Here is a 14575-nt window from a genome sequence, read left to right on the forward strand (position 1 = left end):
ATTTCTGGGAATTCTGGGGGGTTTGGGATCCTTAATTCCGGGAAATTTTGGGGGTTTGGGGTCTTTAATTCTTGGGAAATTTGAGGAATTAGGGTCTTTAATTTGTGGAAGAAATTGAGGATTTGGGGTCTTTAATTCCTGGAAGAAATGGAAATTTGGGATCCTTCCTGGAATTTTAGGAGCTGGAATTTTCTGGGGACTGAAATTTTAGGGACAGGAATTTTTTAGGGCTGGGATTTTTTTGGGGGACTGAATTTTTAGGGACTGGAATTTGTAGATCTGGAATTTTTTTGGGGGGGGATTTTTTGGATTCTCCAGGATCCTGGAGCAGGCGATGGATCCGTGGGGGGAGGAAGAGGAGGAGGAGGAGGAGCCGGAGGTGATTTTTGGGGATGAGGGGGAGGAAGATCCCTACAATCCTAACGGGATCCAGGGTAAGTTCAGGAAGGATCCTTGGGAAAATCCCATAAATGCCAAAAATCCCATAAATCCCATAAATCCATGTCCTCGATCCCGATTGAAATCGGCCTCAAAATCCCATGGGAATTCCATTACTTTCCCATTAATGGGATTTTTCCTTCATTTCCTATCCCAAAAATCCCATTCCCATGGGATTTCATCAGGGAATTGAGGGGGGAAATTTGGGTTAAAATTAATGGGATTGATCATTCCTATCCCCATGGAAATCCCATAAAAATGGGGAAAAAAATCCCATGGGAAATGGGAGGAAAAAATCCAATTAAAAATAGGGGGAAAAATCCCATTAAAATGGGGGGAAAAAAATCCCATGGGGAATGGGAGAAATCCCACAAAAAATGGGGGGAAATCCCATTAAAAATTGAGAAAATTCCTACAAAAAAATGGGGAAAACCCCGTAAAAATTGGGAAAAATGCACAAAAATGGGAAAACCCCGTAAAAAAACCCACCAAAAATGGGAAAACCCTGTAAAAAACGGAGAAACTGCCACAAAAAATGGGAAGACCCCCCAGAATTCCGCCTTTTCCTCCTCTCCCAAACCCCAGGAACCCCAGACTCGAACCCAACGTTGGCGGACGCTCCGGAAATCGCGGAGTTGGATCCCGGCGCCCTCTTCCCGAGCGCGGACCTTTCCGAGCGGGAAACTCTCCGTTGGACCGTGGTCCAACAAATCGACCCCGGAACGTCGGCGAAAAGCCGGAGAAGTGGGAGAGGCCCCAAATCCCAAAGCTTCTCCAACTTCAAGAGCATCATCGTGCTCCAAAAGAGCTACGAGTGCTCGGAATGCGGCAAGAGCTTCAGCTGCAGCTCCCATTTCTCCAAACATCGCCGGACGCACACCGGCGAGAAACCCTTCCGGTGTTTCCACTGCGGGAAGAGCTTCAACGTCTCTTCCAACCTCTACCGGCACCAGCGCGGCCACGGCGGTGCCGAGGCGGCGCCGGAAAAGCCCCGCGGGCTTCCCTACAAATGTCAGGAATGCGGGAAGAGTTTCCGGCGGAACAAAGAGTTGGCCACTCATCAGCGGCTCCACACGGGGAATCTGCCCTTCCAGTGCGGCGATTGCGGCAAGAGTTTTTCTTGGAGCTCCCACTGGCTTCGGCATCAACGGATTCACACCGGCGAGAAACCCTACGAGTGCCCGGAGTGCGGCAAGAGTTTTTCCAGGAGTTCCCATCTTTACCGGCACCAGCGCGGCCACGCCGGGGGCCGCTCGTACATCTGCACCTACTGCGGGCGGAGCTTCGGCAGCATCCTCCACTTCGAGCGGCACCAACGGACGCACACCGGCGTCAGGCCCTACAAATGCTCCCTGTGCCGAAAGAGCTTCGGCGACGCGCCGGCGTTGGTGAAACACCAACGGATTCACCTGGGCGAGGGCCCCTTCCAGTGCGAGGAATGCGGGAAAGGCTTCGGTGCGCGCTCGCAGTACGCGCGGCACCGGCGGAGTTTCCACGGCGGGTCCGGCGCCGAGAAGCCGTATCGGTGCGAGGATTGCGGGAAGAGTTTCTCCTGGAGCTCCCACTGGGAGAGGCACCAACGGATTCACACCGGGGAGAAACCCTACGAGTGTCCTGAGTGCGGGAAGAGCTTCGGGAGGACGTCCCACCTTTACCGGCACCAGCGGACGCACGCTGGGGGTCGGCCCCACGTCTGCGGCGAGTGCGGGAAGAGTTTTAATTCCACCCTCCACTTCCAGAAGCATCAGCGGGCGCACGGAGCCGGAGCCCGGAAAAGTTGCGGCGAGTGTGGGAAATCCTTCTCGGATCCGTCGGCGTTGGCCAAGCATCAACGGATCCACGAGGAATCCCAGAAAAGTGGGAAATCCTTGGTTGATTCGTCAACGTTGGCCAACCATCAACGGGTCCACGAGAAATCCCAAAAAAGTGGGGAATCCTTGGTGGAATCCCAAAAAAGTGGGGAATCCTTGGTGGAATCCCAAAAATCCTGCTCGGAATGTGGAAGAACCTTTGGAGATCCTTCAACGTTGGCCAAGCACCGACGGCTCCACGATTCCGGCCGGAATTTCGGGACAGGATCCCAACTCCGGAGGCACCTCCGGAGTCACGGAGAGGAGGAAATGCCAGAAGGGTGAAAAGAAAATTCGGGAATTTTTTCCACGGGAAGCGTTCCCTACGTCGCCGGCCGTAGTTTTGGGTAGGGTAGAGTAGGAAAGTAGGGTAGATACGGAAAAAAAAAGATGGAATTTCCGTTTTTTTCTGGAAAAATCCCTCCCTGTGTGAGTTTTCCCAGGAAAAAATAAATCCATAGGATGGAGCTGGAGAAAATCCCGGATTTTTGGGTGGTTCTGGGATTTTTTTGCGGGGGGGGAAGCCGTGATCTGGAGGTTTTGTGGAAAATCCGGAATTCCGGGTGGTTCCGTAATTTATTGTATTTATTCAACCGGAAGATCCCGAAAAATAGGGAAGGAAATGCTGAAATCGGAATGGAAAATTGGGGGAAAAAAATTGACTTTGATCCCAAAAATCCTCTTGGATCGGGGTGGGAGCCAAGTGGGAATTACGGGGCTTTTCCCGGTGGGTTTTTGGGATTTTTTTGGAATTCTCTTCTTCGTTTGTAATGTGAATAAAAATTAGATTTAGCGAGGAATTTTTTCCTTGGAGATGAAAGAACTTGGGGAAGAACTGGGAATAATGGCTGGGAAAATCAGGAATTCTTGTGGGCGTTCTGGGAATTTTGGGGCAAATCTTTGGGAATTCTTTGAGATTTTTTTTGTCATCTTGGAAATCTTTGGGAGGAAATCTTGGGGAATTATTTTGGCATTTGGGGAATTTTTGGGGCAAATTTTTGGGAATTCTTTCGGATTATTTTGGGAACTTTTGGGTGCAAATCTTTGGGAATGTTTTGGGAATTTGGGGGCAAATCATGGGGAATTCTTTGGGAATTTTTTTGATATCTTGGGAATTTTGGGGGGCAAGTCTTTGGGAATTCGTTGGGCATTTGGGGAATTTCTGGGGCGAATCCTTGGGAATTCTTTGGGCGTCTCTTGGGAATTTTTTGGGCATTTTTTGGGCATCCTTGGGATTTTTTTGGGGCAAATCTTTGGGAATTCTTTCGGAATTTTTTGATATCTTGGGAATTTTTGGGGGGAAATCTTGGGGAATTCTTTGGGCATTTGGGGAATTTTTGGGGCAAATTTTTGGGAATTATTTGAGGGAGGGGGAGGCGGAAGAAGGGGAGGAAGAGGAGGGAGAGGAGGAAGAGGGGGGGAGAGGGAGGACGGAGAGGAGGAGGAGGAGGGAAGGGGGGAGGGAGGGGGAGGAGAAAAGGAGGAGGAGGAAGAGCGGGAGGGGGAGAAGGAGGAGGGAGAAGGAAGAGGAGGAGGAGGAGGGAAGCGGGGAGGGAGGAGGAGGAGGAGGAGGAGGAGGAGGAGGAGGAGGGGGAGAGGGAGAGGGAGGAGGCGGCGGCTCCTCTGTATCCGGGTCACGCCGGGAGCCGCCTCCAGCGGGACCGGGACCGGGTCGGGAACGGGAGTGGGATCGGGATCAGGATTAGAACCGGGTCGGGAACGGGAGCGGGATCAGGATTAGAACCGGGTCGGGAGCGGGAGCGGGTCCGGAGCGGGATTAAAACCGGGAGGGGGTCAGGATCGGGATCGGGATCGGGAGCGGGATTAGAACCGGGTCGGGATCGGGACCAGGATCGGGATCTGGGATCGGGATTGGGTCCAGATTGGGACTGGGATCGGGATCAGGACAGGAGCGGGATCGGGATTCGAATCGGTTTGGGATCAGTTTTGGGTCCAGCTCAGGATCGGGACTGGGAGTGGGATCGGGATCGGGATCAGGTCCGGATGGGGATTGGGACTGGGGTCAGGTCTGGGATCTGGTCTGAGATTGGGTCCAGACTGGGATCGGGATCGGGATCGGGATCGGGATCGGGATCGGCGCACGGAGACCCCCAAACTGTGGGGACCCGGCGCTGATCCCCCCTCCCCCAGCAGGGACCGGCGAGTCCCAAATTCCCCCCAAATCCAGCCCAAAATTTTCCCTAAATTCCCCCCAAATCCTCCCCAAAATTCCCCCCAAATTATCCCAATTTTCCCCCAAATCATCCCAGAATTATCCCAGAATTATCCCAAAATTCCCCCCCAAATCATCACAAAATCCCCCCCCAAAATTATCCCAAAATTTCCCCTAAAATTCCCCCAAATCCAACCCAAATTTCCTCACAAATAATGCCCAAATTATCCCAGAATTTACCCCAAATTTCGCAAAATCCATCCCAAAATTATCCCAAAATTACCCAAAAAGTCCCCCAAATAATCCCAAAATTACCCCAAAGTTCCCCCAAATAATCCCAAAATTTCCTCCAAAATTATCCCAAAATTCCCCCCAAAAATGGGGAAGCAGCCCCCAGAAAAGCCCCGAAATTTGGGATTTTGGAATCCTGACAGGGATTTTTGGCATTTTTCAGGCTCGGATTTGGGATTTTGGGAGAAATGCAGGAGAACTATGAGAACGTCATTTCCTTGGGTAAGGGCACCCCAAAATTTGGGAATTTTGGAATTTTTTTTTTTTAAGTATTTTTAATATTTTAAAATTTTAATTTCAATATTTTTTATTTCAATATATTTTAAAACTTCACTTTAATGTTAATATTATAAACGTTAATATTTTAAATTTTTAAATCTAAAATTTAATATTTTTACTTTAATAATGTTATTATTTTAATATTCTAATATTTTGAAATATTAATATTTTTATATTTAAAATTGTAATACTTTCTAATTTTAATATTCTTAATTATAATTTTAATTTTTAAAATGTATTAATTTAAAAAATATTATTTAATATTTTAAATATTGTGACTATTTTTATTTTAATATATTTATTTTTAATTTTTTTATTAATAGTTTAAATAGTTTTCAAATTTGAAAATATTTTAAAATATCTTTTAATAGTTTTGGGGTGGGAATTTTGGGAATTCTCTAAGGCACAAATTTGGGAATTCTGGGGAATTGTGTGGCAAAATTTGAGGGAATTTTGGGATTTTTTTGGGGAAAAATTGTAAGCATTCCCAAAAGCAGAAATTTGACAAAATTTTGGATTTTTTTTTTAAATCCCAGGGGCAAAAACCAAAACATTTTGAATTTTTGGGACCGCCCCTAAAAATCTAGCTGGGACTTGGCTGCCTCAGTTTCCCTGGAATTTTTTTCCCCCTTAAAAATCACCAAAATTTGCCCAGAATTCGGGGATTTCACCCCAAAATGGAGCCGGGCTGGGAAAACAAACTCTGGAAATTCCCAAAATTCCCAAAGTTCCCGTTTTTTCCCCCGGCAGCCGAGGAAATCGCCATCAGTTGGCCGCGGATCACCGCCTTCGCCGAATCGCACCGGAGACGCGGCCTGGGCGCCGGTGAGTCAACGGTGGCCAACGGGGCTTGGCCAAGAGGGGGTTGGGTCTTCCAGTTGGTCAACGCAACCCAAAGTGGGTTTGGACTCTTCCAGTTGGCCAACCCAACCAAGACCTCGGTTGGTCAACCCAATCAAGAGCGTGGTTGGACTCTTCCAGTTGGCCAACGCAAGCAAGATCCCCAAAATCCCCTCCAGGGACCCCCAGCGTCCCCCAAGATTCCTCCCCAAATTGAACCCACCCCAAAAAAATCCTCAAAAAACCCCAAATTCCCCCAAAGACAGCGCCTGGTGTCGGGTGAGCCGTGAAAAATCAGGGAAAATTTGGGATAAATTCCCTAAATTTTGGTTAATTCTAAAAAAAGCCACAGAATTCTGTGAGATTTTAGAGAATTTTGGACCAAAATCTTTGGGATTTCTGGCTATTCTCCCTAAATGTCAATGAATCTTCTGGGATTTTTGGGAAGTCCCCCTTAAATTTGTCCATATCCCTTTGAAATTTTGGGTACTTCTCCCCAGGTTTGATTAAATTCCTTGAAATTTTGGGAATCCCTTAAATTTGATGGAAGTCTTCGGGATTTTCAGGAATTTTCCTTAAAATCTGCCCGAAATCTTCGGGATTTTCAGGAATTCCCCCGAAACCTTTGGGATTTTCAGGAATTCCCCTAAAATCTTTGGGATTTTCAGGAATTCCCCCGAAACCTTTGGGATTTTCAGGAATTCCCCCTCTAAAGTCCCCCCCAGATCCTCTCAGATTTTCGGGAATTCCCCAGATCCCGACGTTTCCCCCCGTTTTTTCCCCTCTCCAGCCGCCGAAGCCGAGGGGGACCAGCCGCACCCCTCCCCCCCCCCGGCGCCGCCCCCTCCCCCGGGGGTCTCGGGCGATGGGGGAGGGGCGGAGCCGGATCTGCGCCGGCAGCTGGGGCTGATCCTGCAAACGGCCGGGAGGAGCCAGGTGGAAAAAATGCTGCGGGAATTGGTGCGGGAGCAGGGCCAGGCAGGAAAACGCCGGAACCGGAGGAGAGCGGCCAAAGACGGGGGTGAGTTTTGGGGGCTTTCCCCAAGAAATTCCCCGAAACACAGCAGCGGGGGCATCCGAAAGGGAATTTTTGGGGGGGGATCTTGTGGGGCTTTTTGGGGAGTTTTGGGTGGAGAAGGAGGTTTGGATGTCAACCAGGTCAAGGTCAGCCCAACCCTTGGAATTCCATGGAAAAATCTGGGGTTTCTTTGGGAATTTCTGGGTCAACGGATCCATGGCCAAGGTCAATGGCCCGCGTCAACCCAAGCCATGGAATCCTGGAAGATTTTGGGGCGCAATTCAGGTTCTCCCATCCCGATCCAGGCGCCGGCGCCAGTAGCGGCCCCGAGGACGATCCCACCCCTCCGGCCCCCCAAGAGCCGCCGCCGCCTCACCCGCCAACCGACGACGACCCTCCGTCCACCGGGAAGAGCCGAAAACCCACCGGAAGCTGCTCGGAATGCGGCAAGAGCCCGGCCAAGCCCCGGCGCTGCTCCGAGTGCGGCCGGCGCTGCCGTCAGCCGGAACGCGGCGGCGCGGCGGCGGAGAAACCGCACCGCTGCGGCGACTGCGGCAAAGGCTTCAGCCGCGGCTCCAACCTGGCGCAGCACCGGCGCATCCACACCGGCGAGCGGCCGCACCGGTGCGGGGATTGCGGCAAGGGATTCATCCAACGCTCCGACCTGGAGCGGCACCGGCGCGTCCACACCGGCGAGCGGCCGTACCCCTGCGGCGACTGCGGCAAACGCTTCAGCGTCAGCTCGCACCTGGACCGGCACCGCCGCACTCACGCCGGCGGGCCGGGACCGCCCGAGCAACCCCGCGCCAAAACCAAAACGGCGACGCCGGCGGCGGAATCGGCGCCGTACCGTTGCCCGGATTGCGGGAAGAGCTTCGGGCAACGCTCGGCGCTGGCGAAACACCGCAAGACGCACACGGGCGAGCGGCCGCACCGCTGCGGCGACTGCGGCAAGAGCTTCAGCCGCGGCTCCAACCTGACGCAGCACCGGCGCATCCACACCGGCGAGCGGCCGTTCGCCTGCGGCGACTGCGGCAAGGGATTCATCCAACGCTCCGACCTGGAGCGGCACCAGCGCGTCCACACCGGCGAGCGGCCGTACTCCTGCGGCGAGTGCGGCAAGAGCTTCAGCGTCAGCTCGCACCTGGACCGGCACCGGAAAATCCACGCCGCCGAACGCGCGTCCTACCGGTGCCCGGAGCATCTGGCCGGGTTTTTGGCGGCTCACCGGCACGGGAGGCTCTTCCAGTGCGGGCAGTGCGGGCGGTGTTTCGGTCAAGGCGCGGCGCTGTTGAAGCATCAACGGTCTCACGGCGGCGCCGGCGGCGGCGGTTCGGCCGCGCCGAAATGCCTGGATTGCGGGAAAAGCCGGGGGTTGTGCCAGGATTGCGGGCGGCAACCGGAAGCGGCGCCGGCGGCGCCGGAGAAGCCGTACAAGTGCCAGGAATGCGGGAAAAGCTTCGGGCAGCGCTCGGCGCTGGTGAAGCACCGGCGCATCCACACCGGCGAGAAACCCTACAAATGCCAAGATTGCTCCAAAGGCTTCATCCAGAAATCCGACCTCACCATCCACCGCCGGATGCACACCGGCGAGAAACCCTACGAGTGCCGGGAGTGCGGGAAGTGCTTCAGCGTCTCCTCCAACCTCCTGACCCACCAGCGGACGCACCTGGGCGAGAAACCCTTCCAGTGCTCCGAGTGCGGCAAGAGCTTCATCCAGCGCTCCGAGCTCACCATCCACCGGCGCGTGCACACCGGCGAGAAGCCCTACAAGTGCCCGGAGTGCGGCAAGTGCTTCAGCCGCAGCTCGCACCTCAACCGGCACCAGCGCACCCACGGCAAAGCCGGCGCCGCCGCCTCGTCCTCGTCCTTCTCCTCCTCCTCTTCCTCCTTCTCCTCCTCCTCCTCCTCGTCCTCGGTGCCGGCGGCGCCGGCGGCGCCGGAGGTTTGGCCTTCCCGGCGTTCCCGGGCTCCTCGGCTGTGCCGGCGGCGTTGGAGCTGCCCTGGGCGTTGGCGTTGCCGGGCCGGGCGTTCCCGGGGTTTCCGGTGGGTAATTAGCGAGGTGGTTAATTAGGGGCGGGGTTGGTTGGGTCATTAAGGGGGGAGGTGGGGGATTGCCGCGGTTCCGCTCAGTTCCCGGCATTCCCAGTGCTCCTGGTGCCCAACTGGGGTTGGCCAACCCAAGACCCAACGTTGGGTTGGGGTCCCAACTCATTCCCATTCAATTTCAGTGCCCAGTTAATGATCCCTAATTAATTAGGGGTGAATTATTTCATTAATTAAGTGAGGAAATGGGGAATTCTCATCATTCCATGGTTCCGGTCGCCTCCCAGTGCTCCCAGTGCCCAACTGGGATTGGCCGACCCCAAGACCCAACCTTGGGATGGTCCCATTGGATTTTGACTGCTAATTAATGATGTCTAATTAATTAGGGGTTGATTATTAATTAATTAATGATGGGAGGGGGAATTACCATCATTCCCAGTGCCCAACTGGTGTTGGCCAACCCTACAATGGGGGCTCTTCCAACCTTAAATTTCAAAGTTTGGGGGAAAAAAACAAAAAAAATTTGGGGAAGAACAAAAAATTGGGGAAAAAACAGAACAATTTGGAACCACAAAAAAATGGGAAAAACCAGCAAAAACTGGGAAAAAAAACACCCAAAATTTGGGAAAAAAAACCCACAAAAAATGTGGAAAAATAAAAAAAAATTTAGGAAAACACCCCAAAAATTGGGGATAGCCCACCAATATTTTGGGAAAAATGTAAAGAGTTCGGAAAACCCTCAAAATTCCAGAAAAGAAACACAAAAATTGAGGAGAAAAAACCCTTAAAATTTTAGGAAAAAGCATAAAAATTTGGGGAAAAAATGACAAAGTTTGGGGGAAAATACCTCACAATTTGGGGAAAAAACTTAAATTTAGGGGAAAATCATCCAAATTTGGTGAAAGAATTCCCAAATCTGAGTCATGAATAGTACCAAATGTGGGTTTGAGAGGAAAGATTTTATTTTCTTTTGGATTTTTTGGGGTTTTTCCCAAACTTTTTTAAGCTTTTTTTTTTTTTTTAATGAAAAATTGAATTTTTTTTTTGTTTTTTGTTACTTTTGTGACTTTGTATTTTCGGTGTCGGGTCAATAAAAATCCGACTTTGGGCTGAAAATGCCAAAAATTGGGATTTTCCGTCATTTTCCAAAAAAATTAGGGATAAAATTAGGATTTCACAAAATATTTAAGGATAAAATACCAAAAAAAATCAGGACTTTCCATCATTTTCCAAAAAAATTTTGGGATAAAATGGTCAAAATTGGGAATTTCTAAGAAAATGAGGGATAAAATCAGGATTTTCAAAAAAAATTTGGATAAAATGCCCAAAAAATTTGGATTTTTCCACCATTTCCCCCCATTCTGAGCACAGGAAATTCCAATAAAGACACAACACCCGTTAATTAATTCACTTGATGAGTTTAATTAATTAAAATATCAAAAATCCCCCCTCAAATTGAGTCACAATCAATCATCCAGGGGTGATTAATTAATAAATAATTAATAAATATTAGCAAATAAATAAGAACAAATAAATAAGAACAAATAAATAACAAATAAATAATTATAATAAATAATTGATAATTAATCAATTCAGCAACCCACAGGTGCTGAAGCTGAGGTAGAGGTGACCTCGTTAATTAAAACCTCGTTAATGAGGCCATCCTGGCCACGCCCCTTTCCAGTGCTCCCAGTTCCAAACTGGGATTGAGGAACCTCAAAATCCAAATGTTGGCTTTGTTCCCACGTTAATTGGGAGCTAATTAATGCGCTGGTCATTAATTAGAGGTTAATCAACCGGATAATTAATTAAGGGATGGGAAAATCCATCTTAATCCATGGCTCCGTCCCTTCCCAGTGCTCCCAGTTCCAAACTGGGATTATCCAACCTCACAACCTTCTTCCAACCCCGACCTCAATTAACAACCTCATTAATTAGTCCAGGGGGGCGTGGCACTCCTGGGATTGACCAACTTCCAGCTCTTCGTCCTTAATTAACGACCTCGTTAATTAGTCCAGGGGGGGCGTGGCACTCCTGGGACTTCCATCTCTTCGTCCTTAATTAGCGACCTCGTTAATTAGTCCAGGGGGGCGTGGCACTCCTGGGCACCGCCCCCCGGCAGGGTTTGGGGCGGGTCCCTCAGCTCCTCCTGGCGCCACCAGGGGGCGCCAAAGGCGGCGCCACCGACGCCGAGGGGCAGGAGGCGCCCGCGGGCGCCGCCGTCCCGCTGCCGTTCCCGGCCGGAATTTGGGGTCCCTCAGGAACCGGGGGTGTCCCCAGGGGCGTCCTCGTCCCCAGCGGCGTCCCCAGGGCGACATCGGTGCCGACGTCACCCGGCGCGTTGTAGATTTGGGTGCCCACCACGGCCAGGAGGAGCAGCAGCAGTCGCTTGGCGGCGCTGGGTTCTTCCGAGGGGAGGGGACGACGAACCTGGAAGGGGGGCGGGGGGGGAAATAAAATTAATCCCCAAATTTGGGGGGTCAGGGATCACCTGGAGGGGAGAATTCCCGGGAATTCCAGGAAAAATTCTCGGTGGGAAAAGGGTGCCGAGGTGGGATTAGAGATGGGGAAGGGGGGGTTGGGGAACCCATCCAAGGGGTGACCCTGGTGGAGCCTGCTTAGCTTGGGTGAGGGGAATTAACCCTCCCCCGAGGTAAGTAACTCTTATTTTGGGGTAAATAAATCCCATTTTGGGATAAAATTCCCTTTGTTTTGAGGGATAATAAATCCATTTTATGTGAAAAAAAATCCCTCTTTAGGGAGATAAAGCCCCTTTCGGGTCAGGCTGGGGAACTCATCCAAGGGGTGACCCAGGCAGACCCTGCTTAGCTTCCCAAGAGGGTTGGGAGAACTAACCCTCCGTGGGGTAAATAATGCTCGTTTTGAGGCAAATAATTCCCGCTCTGGGATAAAATTCCCTTTGTTTTTGGATAAATAAGTCAAATTTTGGGGAAAAAAAAATCGGTTTTTAGGGGAAAAAAAAACCCTTTTGGGTCAGGCTGGGGAACCCATCCAAGGCGCGACCCGGGCGGACTCTGCTTAGCTTCACAAAGAGGTTGGGGGAATTAAACCCCCCTGGGGCAAATCATTCCCATATTGGGGCAAATAATTCCCACTCCGGGATAAAATTTCCTCTTTTTGGACAAATAAATCCCAGCCTGGAGCAGAGAACTCGGCGGGGAGGGGCCCAAATCCTGCCCCGAGGGCGCCAGGAAGGGCTGAGTCAGATCGGAGGGGGTGGAAGTGACTCAGCCTCCCCCACCCCTGCGGGAAATGAGGCCAATTTCGGATTCCGGGCGGGGAATTCCGGGAATTTGGGATTTGGGAGGGGTTTAGGGGGATCTACAGGGGATTTGGGGGTTGTAGGGGGCTTAGGGAGGGGAGGTTTGGGGGGGATTTGAGGACGTCTGGGGGGGTTTAGGGCGAACTTGGGGAAGTTTAGGGCGAGTTGGGGGGGGTTAGGACGAGCTTGAGGCAGTTCAGGAGGAATTTGGAAGAGTTCAGGGCGAGTTTGGGGGGGGTTTAGGGCGAATTTGGGGAAGTTTAGGGAAGTTTAGGGCAGATTTGAGGGGGCTCAGGGCCATTTTCAGGGGGATCGGGGCGAGTTTGTGCGAAGTTTAGGGCGAATTTTAGAAGTTTAGGGCGAGTTTGGGGAAAGTTTAGGGCAAATTTTCGAAGTTTGAGGCGAATTTGGAGGAAGTTTGCGGCAAACTTCAGAAGTTTTGGGGAGGTCAGGGGGGTTTAGGCGTGGCTATAGGCGACTTCTGGTATCTATAGGCGACATGAAGGATGTAGCATGACCCCAACCACCCCAAAACCTCCAAATTCAGGTTAAACCCCCTCCCAAAAAAACCCCAAAAATCCCTCCCATACTCACAGCGGGCGGGTAAAGAACGCGGCGATGCCGCCGCCGGGGCCTGGAGGGGCCGGGGGGGCGGCGGGAGGGGTTCGAAGGTGAAGTGACGAGGTGGGGGACGGTGCCACCCCCTTGGGGACACCCTCGGGATGTCCCCAAACCCGCCCCGGACACCGCGCGGTGGCCGCGACCGCCGCCACCATCGACATCGCGACAGGAAATGCCGGGATTCGAACCCGCGGCCCCGCCGTTATAACAGGGGGAGGAGGCCACGCCCACGCCGCGATGTGATTGGTGGAGAAGGGAGTGGGGTGTGGTTTGTGAGGAAGCCACGCCCACCCGGGGGAATTCCCGCGGTTTGAGTCACGGAATTTGCGTCATTCCCGGGAAAAAAAATAGCGGGAAAACCGGGAATTTTGGGGGGGAAAACCGGGAATTTTGGGGGGGAAAACCGGGAATTTTGGGGGGGAAAACCGGGAATTTTGGGGGGGAAAAGGCGGGAATTTTGGGGGGGGGGAAAGGGAATTTTATGTGGAGAAAAAGGGGAAATTTTCTGGGGGGAAATTGGGAGGTTTTGGGGAAAAAATGGGAATTTCTGGGGGGAAAATGGGAATTTTTTGGGGGACAAAAATTGGGATTTTTCGGGGAGAAACCAGGAATTTTATGGGGAAAAAAAAATCGGAATATTTTGGGGGAAAAATTGGGAATTTTGGGGGAAAGAAAGAATTCATTTAAATAAATTTAAATTCCAAATATTTATTGAAAGGAAGGAAACGCACTGGCATGAGGAATTTTTATTTAAAGATGGAAAATCGTCCCCAAAAGATAAAAAAAACCTTGAAAAAGAAAAAAAAATTTAAAAAATAAAAAGGGGAAAAAAAAAAAGAAAAAAGGCAAAAAAAGTGGTAAAAAAGCCAAAAGAAGGCTCCAAAAAAAAAGCCTCAAAATTCCGTTTTTTGCTCCGAATTTTGTCCCTCGGTGGCCTCGACCTGCAGGGGGGAGAGACAGACCCCAAAATTCCTGAAATTCACCACAAGATTCCCAAATTTCATCCCAAAATTCCCCCAAATTCTTGAACGTTATCCCAAAATTTCACCCCAAAATCCCAAATTCATTCCCAAAAATCCCAAATTTAACCCCAAAATTCCCGGATTTCTTAAGAAAATCTGGAATTTATTTCCGCAAATCCCCAAAATTCCAAAATTTAATCCCCAAAATTCTAAATTTATTCCAGAAATTCCCCAAATTCCCAAGTTTATTCCCCAAATTCCCATTTTCCCCAGGTTTCTGTCGGGCTCTGTTCCCAGGGTCGTTCCCGTGGGAATTCCGGGAATTCCCCAAATCTGGGGAATTTTGGCCCCAATTTTCTGCCTCCGGCTCTTACGTGGGGCGGCCACAGGAGGCGCCCACGCCTTTGGGGGAGGGAACCAAAATACTCCCAAAATTCCCCAAATATTCCCCAAAACATTCCCGGGAAAATCCCCAAATATTCCTAAAATACTCCCAAAATATTCCCAAAGTATTCCCAAAATTTTCCAAAATAAATCTGAAAAATTAAAAAAAAAAAAATCCCCAAATATTCCCCAAACCTTCCCAGAATGAATTCCCGGATTTCCCCTCACCTGGGCTCTGATCCGGGGCTTCGTCCGGAGCCACTCGGGGTTTTCCATGGGGGGTTTTCCATGGGGGGTTTTCCATGGGGGGTTTTCCATGGGGGACACTCTAGAGGGGACCTGGGGCTTTCCATAGGGGATTTGGGATCCCTTATACAATCCCCTACAGGA

At 50.9% G+C, this 14575-nt stretch overlaps 2 protein-coding genes and 1 long non-coding RNA gene across 3 annotated transcripts; 1 reads left to right on the top strand and 2 right to left on the bottom strand.

The window, feature by feature from the left end:
* Positions 1-13: 13 nt before the first annotated feature.
* LOC128802867 (zinc finger protein 850-like) lies at positions 14-8963 on the top strand. The gene is made up of 7 exons (XM_053969446.1): positions 14-434; positions 1024-2569; positions 3935-4000; positions 4916-4974; positions 5782-5856; positions 6662-6892; positions 7195-8963. The coding sequence occupies exons 1-7, from the start codon at positions 335-337 to the stop codon at positions 8961-8963; spliced, it is 3846 nt and encodes a 1281-aa protein (XP_053825421.1). The 5' UTR covers positions 14-334.
* Positions 8964-10337: 1374 nt separating this feature from the next.
* LOC128802862 (translation initiation factor IF-2-like) lies at positions 10338-13214 on the bottom strand. Its single transcript, XM_053969441.1, has 2 exons — positions 12813-13214; positions 10338-11365 (listed from the first exon to the last, which is right to left on the bottom strand). The coding sequence occupies exons 1-2, from the start codon at positions 12998-13000 to the stop codon at positions 10993-10995; spliced, it is 561 nt and encodes a 186-aa protein (XP_053825416.1). The 5' UTR covers positions 13001-13214; the 3' UTR covers positions 10338-10992.
* Positions 13215-13527: 313 nt separating this feature from the next.
* LOC128802863 (uncharacterized) lies at positions 13528-14575 on the bottom strand. Its single transcript, XR_008435597.1, has 2 exons — positions 14414-14575; positions 13528-13780 (listed from the first exon to the last, which is right to left on the bottom strand). It is a non-coding gene; the product is annotated as an uncharacterized LOC128802863 (long non-coding RNA).

Source organism: Vidua macroura, unplaced genomic scaffold (genome assembly GCF_024509145.1).
Source record: "Vidua macroura isolate BioBank_ID:100142 unplaced genomic scaffold, ASM2450914v1 whyUn_scaffold_205, whole genome shotgun sequence".
Classification (NCBI taxonomy): Eukaryota; Metazoa; Chordata; class Aves; order Passeriformes; family Viduidae; genus Vidua; species Vidua macroura.

What these genes read in the sequence shown, in the direction of transcription:
- LOC128802867 (XM_053969446.1), top strand. Translation starts at nt 335, where the DNA reads ATGGATCCGTGGGGGGAGGAAGAGGAGGAGGAGGAGGAGCCGGAGGTG. An exon ending in TGAGAACGTCATTTCCTTGG is followed by an intron (nt 4,975 to 5,781) that starts GTAAGGGCACCC and finishes TTCCCCCGGCAG; the next exon opens with CCGAGGAAATCGCCATCAGT. An exon ending in GAGACGCGGCCTGGGCGCCG is followed by an intron (nt 5,857 to 6,661) that starts GTGAGTCAACGG and finishes TCCCCTCTCCAG; the next exon opens with CCGCCGAAGCCGAGGGGGAC.
- LOC128802862 (XM_053969441.1), bottom strand. Translation starts at nt 13,000, where the DNA reads ATGTCGATGGTGGCGGCGGTCGCGGCCACCGCGCGGTGTCCGGGGCGG. An exon ending in GCGTTCTTTACCCGCCCGCT is followed by an intron (nt 11,366 to 12,812) that starts GTGAGTATGGGA and finishes CCCCCCTTCCAG; the next exon opens with GTTCGTCGTCCCCTCCCCTC.